The 20,766-nt window shown below is 31.0% G+C and overlaps 1 protein-coding gene across 1 annotated transcript in view; it reads left to right on the top strand.

Moving 5' to 3' along the window:
* The first annotated feature begins 2,142 nt into the window (after positions 1-2,142).
* LOC129981156 (nose resistant to fluoxetine protein 6-like) overlaps positions 2,143-20,766 on the top strand; it is a 34,043-nt gene continuing 15,419 nt past the window's right edge. Inside the window, exons 1-7 of the mRNA XM_056091859.1 lie at positions 2,143-2,611; positions 7,873-8,045; positions 8,160-8,244; positions 11,946-12,051; positions 14,885-15,021; positions 18,231-18,407; positions 19,981-20,074. Of these exons, the coding sequence (XP_055947834.1) occupies positions 2,281-2,611; positions 7,873-8,045; positions 8,160-8,244; positions 11,946-12,051; positions 14,885-15,021; positions 18,231-18,407; positions 19,981-20,074 (1,103 nt within the window). The 5' untranslated portion in view covers positions 2,143-2,280. The remainder of the gene's footprint in view (positions 2,612-7,872; positions 8,046-8,159; positions 8,245-11,945; positions 12,052-14,884; positions 15,022-18,230; positions 18,408-19,980; positions 20,075-20,766) is intronic.

Raw genomic sequence — 20,766 nt, 5'->3', positions numbered from 1 at the left:
TTTGCATAGTTTAATTTATTTATTAAAATGAAAATATATCTCCTAAACGCCAAAAACAAGGAATTCTCGAAAAAGTAAAATCAGGAAAAATGATCTGAAAATTCTTAAATTTTTTAGGCAATACACCAAAAAACCTATTGAACCCCCCACCACCACCAAAAAAAACTATTAAAAATATTTTATTTAAAAATTTTGCAGTTCGTGGAACAGCGCACCTGCAGCTAAATTCCAACCAAATGCAAGAACGAGTAACCAATCTAAAGTAAGAAAAAGTTTGAAAACGAAACTAAAATGAAAACGAAACAAAACAGTTTCGAAATCGCAACTAAAATTTATAAACTATTTAAACTAAAACCAAAAAGGAACTTCATAGTATTTAGAGAGCGCAATTGCAGCTACTTCTAAAACACAGATGAATTGATACAAAAGTATTAGAATCAAGTTAATAGGAAAAACAAAAATCAAATAAAAATTAAACCAAAAAAATTATTAAAAAATATTATTGTATTTTTACTTTGTGGTTTTTTCTAATTTGTTATTTTGTATTTCCTTTCTGTTAAAATGGTATATCTCTTGAGCATAATTTCGGGGGATTTTCGGGTCACGAGGAATCATTATTAGACTTAATGTCTGTATGTCCTCACAGAAAAAATCCCTTTATTTGAATCCCTGCCTGAGGGTGACCCTTGAAAAAGTCTTCAGGCCGGATTCTTTTTTAATATTTTTTAATAATTTTTTTGGTTTAATTTTTATTTGATTTTTGTTTTTCCTATTAACTTGATTCTAATACTTTTGTATATATATATATATATATATATATATATATATATATATATATATATATATATATATATATATATATATATATATATATATATATATATATATATATATATATATATATATATATATATATATATATATATATATATATATATACAGAATTTATAGGTTGATTTTTATACAAGTTCTTAACCTGTATGTCTAAAATGCTCTAGAAATCCGTGCTATGAAAGTCACACAAGCCGATAAAAAAAATAAGGCCAATTTTACCCATTGTCATTTTTTTAAATTTTTCATATAATTGTTGAATTTTGAATTATATTGTCTTCGATATACCTTCATATACTGTAAAAATAAATATAATTTAAAAAAATAAAAGGTAATATGTTTTTTCAAGAATATTATTTATTGTAACATGTAATTTGAGAAGAAAATGTATGTTCCCATGCATTTACTTTTTTCAATGATAATATATTTTTAAAAATTTCTAAAACATATCTATATATCAAAAATGCAGATCTATATAGAAAAATATCTGCAAAATATATTGGCAGTTTTTCATACTAATATATTCTCTAGAAAATTTAATTTGAGCGTAAATGAAATGTGGTCTCGTAGACCGCACCTCCCCAGTTAAGTCCTAAAATTTCACCTCCCCAGTTAAGGGTTAATGTATTTTTCATATTGAAACAATTCAGTTAAAAAGATTTTCATAAGAGTTATCTCAAATCATAAATGCCGAAATATAAAGACAAATGCATACTCATCCTCTCATCTTTTTTATTATTGAAAATTTAGATAATTACAATTTGAATTATTATATTATTACTGTTACTTTTAGAATTCCAAATCACTATTTAAATGACACAAATTCTACAAAAATATACTATTCAGATGATACAAATGTTACAAGATATAATTATTTTATCAATGAAAATATCCTAATTACAATTATGTAATGAGTAAAAAGCAAGTCTTACATGAGTTGTAAGAGTTGGTCTTGTTTATTTCAATCAACTAAATAAACATAGAATATACCTTGTCTTTTCTAATAGCGTGATACTTACAAATACTTTCTGAAATGTAAGAATCAATTACAACTTTTTTTCAATCAGTTATGCAAAGAAGATAAACGTTGTCTTTTCTAGCAGCATCATAATTAGACAAATGCATCTATTATCTAGACGAACTAATTCATTTCATATTTTTGTTTAAATTGTTATCACATTTTATAAGTATAACACAATGAACTTAGATTCCGACAGAAGACAGATTATTTCAAGGCCAGACACATTATGTTTTTCGGGGAGTTAAATTCATCTGATAATTTGAAACACAGTAGTAATGATAACAATATTATTTAGATTTATGGGATGCAACGTTGGCTTATCATTTTTTCGTAGCTTTAATAGCTTTTAAATAATAGTAATAATAAATTACTTTGCATGTTTATGAAGATGATGACATATATCTAAACATCTATTTGAATTCAGAAAAATGAATTTGAATATTCGGAAAATAGTTGCTTTACTTTTCTTTATTGTTTATAATGTTTTTCCTGCTGACTGTCAAGAAGTTGAATCCGATTTCGGTCATAATTATGATTTCCGTAAATTAATTGAGAAGGCGGTGGAATTTAATAATATATCTGAAAGCTTAAAATTGTTTTCCAAAGAAGATTTAGAAATTATACATGGCATCGAAAAAGTGCTTCCGAATTCGATCCAGCCAATGTTGCTAAATTTGCTGTCCCATTCGGCTTCAGACAAATGTAATCGAGATTTGGAATATATGCAAGAAAGTTACACCACTCCTTGGGGAATGAAAAGTAAGTATGTAGAAAACATTAATATTGATTAAAAAAATTCATTTATGAAAGAAATTGCGTGTCATTTGTATTAGTCGAAAACATATAGTCATGTTTTAAATTCTTTTATTTAATATGGTTTTTTTCATGTTTATTAATTTGAAATTCTATGATCGAGTTTGCACTCAGCGTCTGATAAGTTATAATTTTATAACTTTGCTCATTAGTGGCTCTTAATGACGATATCCTCATTTAATATTTTCCGAACTCAGTGATCAATTAATTCCTTAACACAATTATATTTTTATTTTATACAAGTAGTGCCATCTGGTAGAATAAATGAACAATCATTTCAAAATTCTATAATATCTGTAATAAAATTTAATACGAATTTACAGTTTTGCATAATCTATTACATAAATTTTAAATTCTTTTATTTAATGTAACTTGTTTCATGTTTAGTAAATTCTAATTTTGTGACTGAGTTTGCACGTGTCTGATAAGGTGGAGTTTTGTAATTTTGCATATTTGTTTATTTTTAATGGCAGTATTCTCTTTTAATATCTTCATATCTAAATGATCAATTAACTGATTTTTACAATTATGTGTTTATGTTATACCAATAGCGCCATCTGGTAATGGATTAAAGCAAACAATCATTTCAAAATTTCATAATATTTGTAATACAATTTGATGGAAATTTACAGTTTTGGTGACAAGACAATGTGAGGAAATTCCTATACTTATTTATTAAGTTTTTCAGTTTTCGCATATACAGATAGACAGCCATTCAGCACTTTAATGACTGGGTTGGAAGTTTCATGTGTAAATATAGCTCTACAATTCTAGTAATATATATATATCCCAAAACTCATCGATCTAGCTCACTGCGTTGTTGAATTATTTTATTCATTTGCATACGGATTACCAGACAGATAGACCCATCGATTAATAATAAGTCGGTAGAAGTAATAGATTTTATAGTAAATTTCTAGCTTTGTTATCGCGTTTTTGAGTTATTATAATGATTAATATGCCAATAACAAACATGTATTTTTTCCTATTTAAGGCGTCCAAACTTCTTTATTAAAATGTAGGGGTCAAATTTCTGGGACGATTAAGATATTTTCCTTTTGTGTACATATTAATCGCATTTAGTGACCAATTGGTTCGCCGGGGATATTCGTTAGATTTAATTCCAGTTAAATTATTTAGCTATATTTCCATGCATTTCGTTCAGTTATCATTATTCAGTTAAATTTCTAAACATAAATAGCCATGTTATTTACATTATCTTAGATCTGTTCATTGTGCTTGTGAATTTTTTCTAATGGAAGTTTACCCATGGCTTCAGAGTGCTGTTAAAAATGTGAAGGCATGGTTAAATTATCTTTTAATTTCTGCGGTATTGTAACTGCAATTTTTTATTTTTCGTGTAAAGTATTCGAATATTAAACATTTCTTCTTTAGCTTCAAGGAATGAATGAAAATCTCCCAATTAAATATTTGATGAAAGAATGAAAATGGTTTGAAGTTCAGGGTAACAACGTCATCTGTAATTGGAATTAAAGGAAAAATATTTTTAAAAAACTATCAAAATTCTGAAAAAACGTACTTGAATATTCAATTATATCGTCAAAAAGGTAGGTAATTTCTGAATTTTGAGATTATGTAAAAATTATTTTTGAAGCATAATATAATTTCGGAAATTAGAGTAGGAAAACTTCAAAATTTCGATGAATTTTTAACTAATTAGAATTTGAATTTAACTTTAAAAAATGCTCGGAGGGGCTTATTTATACCTTCTAAAGTATACGTGTCAGGTTTAGTAGGCTCTAGATCAAATAGTCTGGCTTATAGAGCGGCAACACACTTTCTCTCTCTCACACACACATTCACGCACGCACGCACGCACAAACACACACCTGAATTTATCTTGATATGGAAAATCGATCTTGAATTGTACAGTATTGTATAAATATACGATATCAATGCATTATTTATATACTTCAAGAATAAAAAATAGTTTAATTAAATAAAATATTTAATTTATGTGCTTATCTTTTTCTTCGTGTCTTTTCATTTTACCTAGCGAAAATACGTCAGGAATTATTGATGAAATACATTTGTTCAAAGTTAAAATTTTCATTATGTTCTGTGCAAATTTTGTTCCAAATGTTTTTTTTTTTTTTTTTTTTTTTTTGTATTTAAAGAACTAGTGCTCTGGATCTGAATGATGCAAGTTCTCCTCTTTATAGAGCTCATTTGTTGAAATTGCAATTACCCTGTTGATAAATTCCCTTATCTACATGTAATTTCTTGGAAGGGTTGACAGAAAGATTATTATGGGTTATTGAAGGATATTACATACAAATTCATTCATTAATTTAAAAATATAGAAAGCACTTCCGAGTTCCGTGAAACTTTTTAGAATGATTATTCAGTATCAGAAATTTATTTTAATTCAATTGTCTCTGTCTAAATGAAACAGTAACAGTTCGACCATTAGGGTGGAACAGCTGCAGAACCCCTTGAAATGGTTATTAAAAGATACATTTTTGTTTTTTAAAGAAAATCTTTATTTTCTCACAATAAGGATCCGAAAAATCTATGAAAAAGGTATATAAATAAATAAAAAAATATATAAAAACTTGTAAAAATAAAATAGCAAATGATTCACCAAGCAAGAGCAATGCAGGGCAGAGCTATCTGTCTTGCAGCCCATGAAAGCCACTGCGCACACCTGTTGAAAAAATCATCCAAACCCTTTCTTCCATTGTTTGAGCTTAGAAGAGCGAGAGATGCTGAAGGTATACAACTGGATTGGAGAGAACCAATTAATATATCCCTTACTTTTTCTTCCTATTATTATTTTTTAACTCCTAAATTTCGCTTCCGTTCTCATATCTCGCCCCCTTTTTTTTCTCTCTGATTGTTTATGAGTTTCGGTTTCGATTCTGTTGCCTCGACAGAAACACAGTTGAATTCTTTTTTCTTTGTTAGAGTTTACTCTTCTGACATATTATTATGATAAAAAATTTTATGACATGCAAAATCAATGAGCGTAGAAGATAAAATTTTGTAACTTATTCGATATTTATTTTCGGACGAGTACTAGCGAACTGATTAAGCGATTATGTAAATGTGCAGCGAAGGAAGACTGATAATTTTATCTGCTAAATTATCACATCAACATTTACATAATCTTCCTTAGATAAATTACAAGAAATTGATGTCATTGGATCTAAATCAGAGATAGTATTGAAAATTAAAATTTATGCTACTTACAGGTAAAATAGCTTTTTTTTTCTAAAAAGATATAGTAATCTCTTGATAAATATTTCTTGCAACATTGCTAATTTTGCTGCTGATGACTTCTATTGTCTTAAATTGTCTTATATTCAAACATGAAAAGTTACTATTTCAGTATTCCTTTTCCCTCTTTCCCTCTCATCACTATATTATTTGTGTTATATAACGATATTTTTTAATACTGATAAATATATAGAGACGGAAATATATGTACAATGTTATTTTTGGGATTTCTAGGCCCCAAATTCAAATTTATCGAAATGTAAGAGAAAAATTCACTCTTACCTTGCCATTCCGGTATCTTTTAAATGAGATAGAATCGAGGAATTCCAAGGTGAATTAGATCACATAAACATCGAAATTATTAATCCAAGTATTCTCACTTTTTTCATCCCTTTTATTTGCAGGACGATGACACAGGCACAGATAATTATATGCAAATATTTACATATTTCATTTTGTGTGCACTAATTCTTTATAAAACACACAACCATCTTTGGTTCCATCATACACTTCATCAACCAAACTCAAACCTCAACATACATCTGTTGCTCTGTGGGATCATGGGGAATTTTTTCCTGATGTCACCAGTGCGCATGCGCTAAAAGATTACATGCAATTAATGTTACGCCTGGAATCCCAACAGTTGTTGTTGATGTGACTTATGGTACTGTACTAGCCCTCTGACAGTCATCTCTCAGCGATTTAAGTCGAGTGAGCGTCTCTTGTTTTTTCAGTAGCGCCAAATAGAGCCAAGAGTACGACTTAGCTACTTCATGCGTCACATTCGCTTGCATAACTCCTTTTTACAGCTGGCAGTTATCGCTCAGAGATTTAAGCTAAGTGAACGTCTTTTGTTTTTTTCAGTAGCCCCAAATAGGGCCAAGAGTACGACTTAGCTACTTCATGCGTCACATTCGCTTGCATAACTCCTTTTTACAGCTGGCAGTTATCGCTCAGAGATTTAAGCTAAGTGAACGTCTTTTGTTTTTTTCAGTAGCCCCAAATAGGGCCAAGAGTACGACTTAGCTACTTCATGCGTCACATTCGCTTGCATAACTCCTTTTTACAGCTGGCAGTTATCGCTCAGAGATTTAAGCTAAGTGAACGTCTTTTGTTTTTTTCAGTAGCCCCAAATAGGGCCAAGAGTACGACTTAGCTACTTCATGCGTCACATTCGCTTGCATAACTCCTTTTTACAGCTGGCAGTTATCTCTCAGAGATTTAAGCTAAGTGAACGTCTTTTGTTTTTTTCAGTAGCCCCAAATAGGGCCAGGAGTACGACTTAGCTACTTCATGCGTCACATTCGCTTGCATAACTCCTTTTTACAGCTGGCAGTTATCTCTCAGAGATTTAAGCTAAGTGAACGTCTTTTGTTTTTTTCAGTAGCCCCAAATAGGGCCAAGAGTACGACTTAGCTACTTCATGCGTCACATTCGCTTGCATAACTCCTTTTTACAGCTGGCAGTTATCTCTCAGAGATTTAAGCCAAGTGAACGTCTCTTGTTTTTTCAGTAGCGCCAAATAGGGCCAAGAGTACGACTTAGCTACTTCATGCGTCACATTCGCTTGCATAACTCCTTTTTACAGCTGGCAGTTATCTCTCAGAGATTTAAGCTAAGTGAACGTCTCTTGTTTTTTCAGTAGCGCCAAATAGAGCCAAGAGTACGACTTAGCTACTTCATGCGTCACATTCGCTTGCATAACTCCTTTTTACAGATAAAACACAAAATAAGAGCAGCAAGAACCCGGGACGTCCAGATCATGGGGAAGACGTGCTACTCCTAATGCCAGGACACCAGCGTACAATATATATATAAATATAGTGACATATTTTTGATGGTTAATACAGCAGTTCAAAGCAATAAAATACAATGACGTATCTTTTTCCATATTTTGGTACTTTTCATGACAGTTCGATTGTACTGTATAAGCCAACCTTTTGATCCTTTGATTTTTGAATTTTAAGTGCTGGACTCGTATGGAAAGCCTGGAAGTGGAATTTTGCAAGGGAATGTGAGATGGCTCGGAGACTACGACGAATGTCTCGATATTCGAGCTCCTCCTAAAGAAAATACCGATGTAGGGAACTTTCGGGGGAAGTATTGCAGTCTTCAAATTCCCTTGAAATTGGGAGCTTTGGTAAGTTACTAAAGTTTGCTACTAGTAAGTTACTGATGTTGTAAATGCTAATGTACAATAAATTTGACTGCCAACCTTTAGTTTAGTGTTAATATTTGTGTTATTTGTTTTCAGTCCCTTCCTGTATCTATGGCTGTGTGTCTGCCTGATTCGTGCAGTCCAAATGGAACAGTACTACTTCGAGATGCTAATATGGATGGCAAGTATTTGTTCTAAGGCATTTTTTTTGTTAATTTTTTATGTCTGTTGAAGGCTTTTTCAAAATTTGTAATAAAAAAAATGAATGATTATAAAATATTCAAAATTTGCCTTTGAAAAAAATGAATGATTGTAAAATATTCACAATTTGTCTTGAAAAGAATGATTAAATAGAAAATATTCACAATTTCTCTTCAAAAAATGAATAAACAGAAAATAGTCATATTTTGACTTGAAGTAAAAAAATGAATAAATAAAAAATATTCAAACTTTCTTTTAAAAATGAATAAATAGAAAATATTCAAACTCTTTCTTGAAAAAAAATGAATAAATGTAAAATATTCAAAATTTGTATTGAAAAAATGAATAAATAGAAAATATCCAAAATTGTATAAGAGTAATAACTGAAGAGATTAGAAATAAAATTCCTAGCATGTTTCGTTCATAATAGTAATTTAAATAATACTATCAGAAAGAAAAATTCATTAACCAAACCAGCTGTCTTCAGAACTCTTTCTCGCATATTTTCTAATAAAGTCATCACTCTCCTTCCATACATAAAATTGTGGACATTGGGTAAGGCTGAGAATGTCTTGCGTGCCATTGGCATCCAATAGCTACGAAATATTGATCTTTGGCATGAATTTAGCATTATTACTGAATCTATTGGGTCATCCTTGGCGTTGTTTTGGCGATTAATTCCTGCTTCAATGTCGTTTTTGCAGTAGGTATCAGAATATCGAATTCGTGTTTTAGACTCGTTGTTTCCAATTTATTGAATCGAAAATATGACACGCACTACTATAGTAGTCCCAAAATCAAATATCAAATTTTATATACAGAGTGGTTATAATTGAACTTCCCCTATAAACAGCATCTTACAACGCAAACGGGTGAATGGATTGCAACTTTATTTGGTATACAAACTATACATGAAATGAGCTCATGGAATTTCGAAAAAGAAAAAAGTTCCAAAATGTCCACCAGAGGGCACTTTTTCCGAAAAAATATTAAAGTTAACACAATAAACGACCAAAACGAAATACAGAAGCAATATTAACAATCCAGAACAAGAATTATAAGTAATAAAATGGAAAAACCGAGAAAAGCTGGGAACTCCATAACGCTTCATGTGCGAAGTATCACAACTGATCAGTTACGATCTGGTGTTGAACACACTGTTCATCGACTTGAAATTCTGCAGGAGAATGAGGGTGGTCACATGGAGCACCTTTCCCTACATCGTCTTGGACGCAATTCACAACTGCACCTCTTGTGCAATTTCATCCTAATCTGTTCTTGTTTCTTCAAACTGAACTTTTTAATTCTCTCAAGCACAGTACCGTTATTTTTTCCTTACTATTACTTAATACGGTTTGATGACAAGATGATCAGAAAATAGTCAATAAATGTTAATATTGTTTCTGTATTCCGTTTTGGTCATTTATTGTGCGAAAATTAATATTTTTCCGGAAAAGGCGCCCTCTGGTAAACATTTTGTAACTAATTTTTTTTTTTCGAAATTCCGTGAGCGCATTTCATGTGTAGACTATATACGAAATTTCGTTGCAATCCGTTCACCCGTTTGCATTGTTGGATGCTGTTTATAGGAAAGTAAAATTACAGGCATCCTGTATTTAAATTATTCTTTTTTGAGTTATCGTGTTTCCATTGCATGTAAATGTACAGTGTCAGCTTGTCATTAGTGTCAGCTTCTTTGCGAATGTGGTTCCGAATTTGATCGGTGTTAATTCTGTGCACGGAAATTTATCCAGTTAAATCTCCCCTTTTTGTAGTTAACGTATTAATATATATTCGAACAGCTGGACAGATAGATTTTTTCTGAATGAATTTCGCTCAAAAATTGTTAGAAATCTATAAATTTGATTTAAAGTTCATATATCAAATCGAATTAGTCTAGCCAAAAGCGCTTTTGAATGATCTTTGTCACAGATAGACCAGCCGAGTGATCGATAGATATAATGCCAAAAATGTGTTTTTCGAAATCAGAGAGATTTTAAAGCGTGGAGATTCTTCAACATTTTGCTCTCGTTTTTTTTTTTTTTTTTTTTTTTTTTGACGATTACAATACTTTGTTTCGTATAAGAGGCAATATAAACAAAGTTCAAGTTTAAATGGATGAACAAAGTATCAATTTCGATTTATATCGAAAGAGTAAAACTCTTTTTCTCTCGACACTTGACATCTTTTATCAATCCACTTTCGCACCTCTTGGATATCTTTTTCGCAATGATTATTTTCAAAGCGTCAATAATTCGGAGAATTAAAAACAGATAAACTTTTTCTTCTTTTTTTTTCATGACGGATTACTTTTTCTCATAAGTACTTTCGATAATGGACATTATTCTACATTTATATGCTTGGATTTTCTAAATTAGATAATTAAATACTTATGAATTTACAGAAAAGTCTGTTCCAAAATCAGTAAAGAACAGGATTTTGATTATTTATATTTATGTACAATTAGATACTATTTCTAATTTTATCGAATATATCAAAAGATTTTATTTGATTTATAATTTCTAAGTCGTTTCAAAATGCCATTTTTTTTAAAAGAAAGCTGCATTGGATAAACAGTAAGGTCTCGTTTTTAGAGCAGAACTGTCCCGCATTCAATCCCACCAGAAAACCGTCGTATAAGTTAACATAGCTTAGTTTTATTTCAAGAGTGCCAGGTGTCTTTCCGATGCTCAAGACTTTTTATATATTTTTTTTTCTCTGAAAAGTTTTCTAATTTCACGCGTTTAAACATGATTTTCAGAGAGTTTATTTGTAAAAATAAATAAAAAAAGAATAAATTAAAGGAACAAATTATAAGAATAAATTAAATGTACTCGTTTATTTCCACTGACCTGCTATAAATTACCAATGAATGTGAACCGAAAGAATTAATGCAATTTAATCTTATTTTAGCCTAAAAATCGTCAGGTAAAGCAGAGATCTTGTAATATTGGCAAGTTATACATTACAGAACATGGTAATCTTTGTGCAATTTGAAAATCGCCAAATAAACCATTATTTAAGCATTTTTACTATAATCCGAAAATCGTCAAATCCACAAATTTTGAAAATAAACAGCTATATTAAAATATTTCTTAGTTAATGAGATTTACTTCAACTTTTCATTAGAAGTAATATAAATTTTTGAAATATCGCAAGAGTTTATAAAGAGTGATTTTCCGACTCAGGTGTTGTTCTCGTCGCCCTATCGCTGCTCCAAATTATTACATTAGTCCCAAAATGCCTCCCATTTTTATCAAAAATACCTAAAATGACTGAATTAAACTACAATTTTTTAAATTTAAGAAGCTTTTACTTTATTTTGAAAAGATGCAATTTCATGCAAACTTGATTAATGAATATGAGGCAGTAATTCCCAAAATAATTTCATTTCCCAAAATAATAAAAATTTTTGATTCTTCTGAAAAACAGGATGCATTTAAATAATTTGATTATTTCACTAAATATTATCCTAAATATTGTTGACTTCATTATCTGTATTGTAATTAAGAAATAACAAATTATTGAATTTTTTTAAAATAAAATTTGTGGTACGAAGTTATGTAATGTGTATCAATTTCTCGTAATTTCCTACCTTCGCTTGAAATATATATATAAACTATCTGGTTGTCATTAACATCATCTATATAATAAAATTCCAGCGCACTTTCATTATTTTAGGCATACTATCAGGTTTTGACCAAAGAATTGGACCATTTCTCTCAGATGCAACACTGTCTTGTAAAGCTACGTCAAAAAAATGGACTGCAGGCGCCATTATTACAATGTAAGAAAATTACTTATTACTAGCCATCTTTGGCGACCAACTATTTCATTTGGAATGTTGTTTATGTTTTATTTTAATCAAATCTCTTATACCAAACTTGAGGTTCATTATTCCATCAACAAAATGTTCTTAAAAATCATATTATGAGTGCCATCAAAGCTGTGTTTTACATAAATATTACACCTCTTCCGTTTGTTCTGCTCATTAAACTTTTTAATAGAAACAAATTTCGCGATGTTACATTTTTCTTGTAAGCATAAATGCCTGATTATCTCTTTGCTGATTGTGCTCTGTATATCTTGGCACTATTGCGTGGTTAATTGTCAAATTGGTATTATAGTTTTCTTTCTGGCTGCGTTATTCACTGTTGTCTTACGATATACAGGGTGCGGCAGAAAACCCGGAAAACAATTTTTAATATTTTATTAAAAATAAATTAACAAGATATAACAAATAATAATAAGAGTAGACTTTTATTAATAAATAAATTTAAGTGGTTGCAAAGTGACCGGCTTTTGCAACGCTTCAGAGGCGCAAACGCTTATTGAAATTATCAGCAATGGGCCGTAAGTCTTCTACCTTTAATCTATCCCATTCCTGCTGAAGCGATTGCTTTAGAAAGTCCAAACTGTTGTGTATTTGAGTGCAAGTCCTAAACTCCAAAATGGACTATACACTGTAATCCATGGGATTGAGATTCAACGAGTATTGGTGCCACTTTCCAGATGATATCACGTCCAGAAACTGCGCCTTGCACGACCCTTGTGTCTTTTTGGCCTTGAAACAACCACTTTACATTTGCTGAAGTATATTTTGGTCCACGGAAGTACAACAGCTTCTAGAATGTCCCGCTGGTATACTTTTTGATCTATTTTAACACCCTCATCCACACCAGCCAGAGTTTTTTTTTGCCGCTTGTGAAAGTTTCGCGCCAGACCATGACCGATTTTGGATGTTGGCGATGTTCAACAATTGCTGAGATGTTTAGAGCGTCCACAGACCAGATCCTATCGTTCAGGGAGTTGTGAGCTTGTTAGGCAATAAAGAGTTTCTTATAAGTGAAAAGGAATCTCTTCCAGTGCTGACTTGTGGCGTCTCAAAAGTTTTCGGCATCGTTGGAGGCGCACGAATTTGTTTTCTTCAGTGAGAAGCTGAACTTGTAAGGCTTCAGTACTAGGGATGACGAATATTTTACGAGCGGTTATAATGTAAGCAATATCAAAAAGGCACAAATACCAGTGATCAATACTTTTCAATGTGGGGTGTGATTCAAATCCTTGATACGATCTTACTGGTGATATTTCGATTACAGGTTTTGGATCACGATAGAAAGTAACAATCGATACGATATCACTGAAATTTACCGGAGCGGTGACTTCACTGGAAAGTAACAATCGATACGATATCACTGAAATTTACCGGAGCGGTGACTTCACTGGAAAGTAACAATCGATACGATCTGTCCAATGGAAGTTCCCGAACAAAACAAAAAAGGAAAAATCTGTGAATGGATTGAAAAGTGAACGGACCGGTTATTGGAATTATCGTATCATTGAATTGCATATCACTGAAATTTATCGGAGCGGTGACTTTACTGGAAAGTGTGAAGTCGCCGCTCCACTTGATGAGAGTGATCTTGACCATCAGATATTCGCATTTGATGATGCCCTATTCCATACAAATCCTTTTTAATTGGTTGTGACTTGACTTTGCATATATTCCATTTACTGCTGGCGCCATCGGTTGGTAGCATATAGAACTAAAGTAAACAATTTAAAGAAATGACATATATATTTAATTCAAATTTTTCAGAAAATGGTTTGCTCCAATAAAGAAATTAAATCAATAGTTTTGAAAAAAAATTCAAATTTAAGAAGTAAGCTGAAACAGATAAGTTAATTCAATCACACGTTACTTAAATTTGGAAATTAAGTATTAATTACAATTAATAAATTTTATATTTAACATTAAATAATAATTTTTAATTAATAATATGATTGAAATAACATTTGGAACAAATATTTAAAAATAACAATAGCAATAACAATTATTTGTTATTCAAAAAATCGTGGATTATGCATCTCTATTCAGTACAATTTCTGTTTTTGCCATTCGTCGTAATGATCGGTCTCTCATTTTCATTTCACAAGCGATCTTTCTTATGGAAACCCTTGGATTTCATTGAACATATTATTGAAAGTATTCACCGTACGTTTTCGTTTACTTACTGGACATCGACCATCATTGCCAATCGCTTTGAAATGATGGGTTGCATCAGACGTTATTTTCTGAGGCACATGAAGCAAACTAACGTTTTCAAACTGTCGTCGTTTTACTTGCTCAAACAACTCTTAAATTACAGCTATTTTGCTTGACATTGTAATAAAGAAAAAAAAAACAATATGTAAACTAAGATTATATTATAAAATAATTTATAATTGAAGTGATAGACAAAAAGAAATGAACACAAATTAAAAAGAAATCAGTTACTTCCCTTCTATGATACAATAACTTTGTCAAAAAAATTTTTTTTCCGCACCCTATACATTAAAAAATATTCTCTTAATAAATTTTAATCGGAAATTCACAAAATAATGCACCTAATGCATGTTGTCGTATCTCAATTTTACTTGGATCTCTGGCTGTAGCATATCAAAGAAATCAAATATCACGGATTAGGGCGAAAGTATGCCAAAATAGGCTTTGCGCTTAATTTATCAATGAAAATTGTATTTTCTATTACTTGTTGGTTATAAACGATTTTAAATTTATTTTTAATAGCCAATACTCGATTCGATTCATATGGTTTTATTTCTTCATTGTATTTATTTAGATTTCTTCTATCTATATTTGTTCTCCTGGCTTTGATCGGAAGCTCCATTACTTCATTTGAATATTTTATTGGCGCAGAAACTACATCTCAAGATGATAAGGTAGAAGTGATCTCAGGGAAGAAAATAGCGTCGCCTGGTAATCGTTTGTGTATTTATTAATAATTTATTTTATTTCCCTATAATTTTAAGCTATCGTTTTTTCTGATACAATCAATGTATTATACGTCAAGTATGCATTATGTATCAATGTATTATGCAAAGAAGATAAAAAAAAAGAATTATTCCGTCATTGTAAATCAGTCTATAACTATCTTAGGTATAATCCAAAAGAACATTGTGACTGTGACTTCTTTACTTTTTATGAGCTATTTTTTTTTCCAGTTTTGCCGGTTCTTTTAGAATAAGTGTGAACTAATGGAAACACAGTCATGCAAATGTTTACTTTTCATCTCTATCACTGTACTGTAATAAACACATCTGAAATCTTTCCTTCTGGTTTTGAGATTAATGAAGGTGGTATTTTCATTCACTTGTTCAGTTGATGTTCTAACAAGCAAGGGGTTTGTTCCTACAACCATCTCAAAAAATTATTTATAATGCTGATTTCATATGTTTAAAGTTTAGTGTTTGATCCTCAATGTGTATATGTCTTGTGTGTGTGTGATGATATCACTAAATCTAAATTAAATCCTAATTAATTTCCTAATTCTTTTCTTCATTCAACCCATATTAATTTTTCTAAAATCTTCTCTTATTTCCTGATCCAATTCTACTTTTTTTATTTCATTAATGCTGCACGAGCTCTGCCAAAATGCTTAAATCAGCGATTCCCACACTCCGAGTAAAGGGATAAAAATCTGTCAAGCTAAACAAATTCTTTTAAAAGATACCTATAATTCCCTTACCTAAATCGACACATTCAAAGAAATCCCTATCAGAATCTCATAGTATAAAATCATCAAGGAAAAATATTTCTGTCGCACTTTCTCTCTTGCGTCGCGCTGTAGATTGACGTATCATCGCTTCCTTCTTGTACATAAATTATGCCTCTTGGGATGGAATAAAGTGAAGTTTAAAAAAACTAGAAAGTATATTCTCTCTTCAGCCGCGAAGCTGCTAAAAAATGTATGTGTACACACACACACACACACACACACACACACACACACACACACACACACACACACACACACACACACACACACACACACACACACACACACATGTTAGTTGCCATATTGTTTATTTACACGGTAATATGATATGCAGAATGCATATCATATTACCGTTTGCATATAATATTGTTACAAATCTGTAATTTTGCTACCCGGCATAAATAGTGTCATCCTGGAAAAACCATCAAAATCTTTGTAAGATCTGTACTGTGCGTGCTGAGCTTGGCGACCATTTGGCGAGTTTGGCGACTAAATGGATAATACCGGAAAGTTCGAGAAGCTTCACGATCCATCCAGTAAGACCCGAGATACAGCCAGGTACGCCCTGATTGGTCTGAAGATTCCAGCCCCGCCTCCCGGAACTATAAAAGACAGGCAATCTGAATCGTAAGAAGTCGTGTGTATCGTCAAAAGTTGTGTGTGTGAGAGAGGAGTAGGAGTCGCCAACAAATAAGAGAAATTGGAGGATTAGCAAGCAAGCAAGTTGCTGAACTATTAGAGATTAAATGCATTACGATTGATCGACGGTATTTTGCTGTATAGAAAAATTTTGTAACAGTATTATATATATTTTGTACTCTTAGTAAAATTAACATCATATTATAATAACAGTATTTTGAGAACATGATTTATTGCTTGGTGGTCAAGCTGTGTGCATAAATCATACAGTTATGGAATCCATAATTTATGAATTTCTAATTCATAAATAGCTGCCATGTTTTCGAGAAAGCGTCTTGACTTACAAATGCTTTAAATGCAAGAAAGAAAATGACCTCAACATATTCGAAGAAAGAAATTGGCATTTCTTTAATTTATTTTTTCATCAAATAATTTATTGTGATTAGTATAAAAATATAATTAGAAGAAATATTTCTGTAGAGTAGGTTAATGTCTTGCGTTTCAATTTAAATTCATCGTTTAGTTCTTTTATGTAAATTTCAATTTAAAATCATTGTAGTTATTTGCACATCAATTTTTTTACGTTGAATTTATTTCTGTATTTCTCAACACTTTGATAAGAAAAGTAGAATTTGGGAATAAATTATATATATATTTGTACTATTAAATTAGAATTGTTTAGATTTTACAACTTTACAGTTTTGTCAAGAATTGCGGCATATTTGCTTCTAATGATTCACTTTAAGCTTTCTCCTTGTTACATATTAAATTCATTAGGGACAAATATCTTCCTATCAATATCTTAATGGGATTCGGAGAGGTGATGTTTTGATGGTTTTATTTTTGTCAATTTGCCATGCTTCGAAATTAAGTGACCCATCCTTTATAAAAATTACTGTAGCTTCATAATGAAATACTAATATAATAAATTAATTAAAATTGCATTTTTAATATGTAAAATTGTGTATTTTCAAAGTTTCAAGTAAAATATGAAAATAAATAAGATCTTGTAACTGTGTATGGTATAGAATTCTATATCCGAAGAACAAAGATTCTAATTCAAAGCCAAATAATCGTTAAATATCATATTTGACAGTTTATCCGATCTAAACATAACTAAGGTTTGTAATTATTATTCATCAAAAAATATCTTTCATATTATTACAGAAAAATAGCAAAGAAATATTTTTATATCTCATTGATTTTAATGGCGGAATCAATAATATGGTTGCTATAGATTTTTTATGTTAAAAGATTTGAATCATCATAGATTGTCACGTATAAGCAAATTAAAATTTAAAGAAAGAAAATCAGTAAGTGTGTCATAAAGAAAATAGAAACCACATTCATGGAAAATATCTATATGCTTCACATGGTATCCTATTTGAATAAACATTATATAGGTTTATTAAAAAATGAAAGCTGCTAGAATATCTCGTTGAAACTACACTAAAGCTATTGAGGAAGGATCTTGCAGTTTTGTACTTGATCAGTCAGGGCGATAAGAGCGAAGAATTATCCATCTGGCGTAATGATCTTTTCCTCCTAATAACAAATTCAGTGCTCACTAAAATTCTTTGAAGGGAAAACATTTAAAAGAATCTGATCTCAAAACCTTAAGTTTCTTAGTTTTGAAGCCCAAACTAATCTCTCAAATAAGCAATTATCTTTTTAATACATAAGTACTATATTAATTTAGAAAATCCTCTTATTCGACATTTTTTATGTTTATTTGTGCGTGAGATTTGTAATTTCGCAATTGCTTTTCCAGACTGGTTAGAAAAAATTAAACCATTTTTCAACTGTTTTTGTATTTTCACCAATGGTGAAAAGATACTGGATACCTCCGGAGCTGAAGGTCAGCTTCCTTGCCTTCACGGCTTTCGTTTCTTGAGTATGTCTTGGGTCATTCTGTGCCATGGCTATGGCGTTGCGGCTTCTTTCTCAAGTAAGTTTTCTGATACCTTCACAGTTTTAAACTTATTTTAAGGCAGTTTTTAATTTGATTTCGTACTGGGACCATTACCATCATGTTGCAAGAATTGATTATTTTGCACATTAATATCTCGATTAAAAGCTGTATTATAAATGTTTTATTATGTTACCACAGAATGCATGACTTCTTGTTTTTTTTATAAATATAACATATGTATTTTGAATAACTGCATGTAATTTAGAAAATTATTCATTTAAATTTAAAGCATTTTTTCTTGAAATAAAAAAAATTAGAATGTTAAGAATATTTACATTAAAGAATATTCTAGTGATACAAGTCACGTGGTATAAAATTCTGCGATAAAAATAAAAATTCCTTTTTACAAATATATTTTTTAGAAAATAAAAAATATTTTGATTATTTTTTTTATGGTAGAACTATTCATACAACAGCCATTTTGGTATTTTCCCAAATCTCCAGTTTCATTCTAGTACCACTATTGCCATATATCGATTTTTCCTACAAATGTTTATCAAACAGCAGATAAAAAGGGATTTCGAAGCATTTATTGATTGGAAACACTTAATTGTCCTCATAAAAAGAAATAAAAACATGTTTTCCTTCTCAGAAGGCAATCAGGTTTGGGCCATTTTATGGTATATGAAGTGTACAAAAATTATTCAAGACTTTGACGAATCTCTACTTTTCCTAAAAATACATCTTTGGAATTATGTTTGTCTGTCTGTCAACACTATAATTTAAAAACGTTTTCAATTAGATAGATAAAATTTGCTATGCAGAACTTCACACTTCATGTGTAGATTTCTGTCAAATATTGGACGAAATTCGTTTCCAGGAAATCTGTTCGTTTGATTATTCGAGAGTGCAGGTGAATTCGATTGAGCTCGTTAATTACAAAATGTAAAAGACTAGAGGACTAAAATTTGTTTCGAAGATTTATCATCAAAAATGTAGATTTGTCTTAAATTTTGAATCAAATCTATTAAGGGGTTGATATATGTCTCTCAATCTGTACTTTTGCGGATTGTGATGAGCGAGGATAGAACCTGGGACCTTGTGGTTCGCAGTCCAGAAACATGAGCACGATACAAAAGCAATTGCTCGGGTTGCGTAGTTGTTAACTGGCTTGTATGCTATTCACTACAGTACTTTCAAATGCCTACAAACTTGAGGACTCAAAACTACGAAGACTAGAACAAAGGAAATTAACTACCAAGTTTTAGAATCTAAAATGTAAATTTTCAATTCATTTTACATCAATTTTGTCAAGCGATTAATATTTAGCATGTCCTTTCGATTGCGTGTATATATAGTATATGGGATATTCTCTGGCACATTATGGGTCATTATATGGTAGTCTACAGACAATAAGAACCTTCTCTTTATTGTCCGTGAGAAAAAGTTGCATTAAAGGTGATAATTCAAAAGTATTTTAAGCTACAAGAATGAAGTTTTGTAGGTCACTTTTACATGAAATTAGTAAATTTCTTTGAATGGAATCGAGTTAAATGTCATCTAAATATAGTAATAATTGTTTTCGATTCCAATGTGCTTTACTTTACAGATAATGGCCTTCAAGCTGTCAGCATTATTGATCATTGGACATTTCAAGTAGTACTCAACGGTTACTATTCTGTCGATGCCTTTTTTGTGCTTAGGTAAGAATTTCAGGCTTTTATTCATGGCTCTTTAATTCTTATAATATATTGCCCAGATTACAATGTGTTTCACTTCCGCTTTATAAATTCTGGAAGAAACATAATATTACAAAACGAATCTGCCCCCGGGAGCACCTCAGACATGGAAATGAAAAGCTTCTGATATGATGGTCATCTACGCCCTTCCGATAACGGGACTTGCCTCGTATGGGAGAAGCTGTACCATGGCCGGTGATGGCCCTCAAGACTCATTCATAGATCTCGCCTATGCTGTAGCGGCGTTCCAATTATTCGGTATTTCTGTGTGCTTTCGGGCGGATCTGAGTAACTTTTTATGGTTGCAAAACGATTATAAATCATAAAGAAATCGACGGGAAAGTGTTCAAGTGATTTTAGGAAAAAAATAATCAGAACAGAATAGTGTGAATGATTGTATAAGTTACTATATAGGAGGCCAAATTCTTTCTACAATTGTTAAATGATGATTTAACGAATTTCATGACCGTTTTGAGTTAAGGCCTTCTGGTGCTTGAACCACATTTCATAACCTATTCAATTTTTTTTTGACTTGTACATTTGAATATTCTGACAAAACTTCATGAGTAGCCCATTCTCGAAATAATCAATAGATCATTTCATTCAACTTCCACTCTTGAAGTATGGGTCCATTAAACAATTGTTGACAGTAGCGG

This window comes from Argiope bruennichi, chromosome 8 (genome assembly GCF_947563725.1).
Source record: "Argiope bruennichi chromosome 8, qqArgBrue1.1, whole genome shotgun sequence".
NCBI classification, from domain to species: domain Eukaryota; kingdom Metazoa; phylum Arthropoda; class Arachnida; order Araneae; family Araneidae; genus Argiope; species Argiope bruennichi.
The sequence above is the reverse complement of the archived record's forward strand: the minus strand, read 5'-3'. Positions and strand labels throughout refer to the sequence as shown.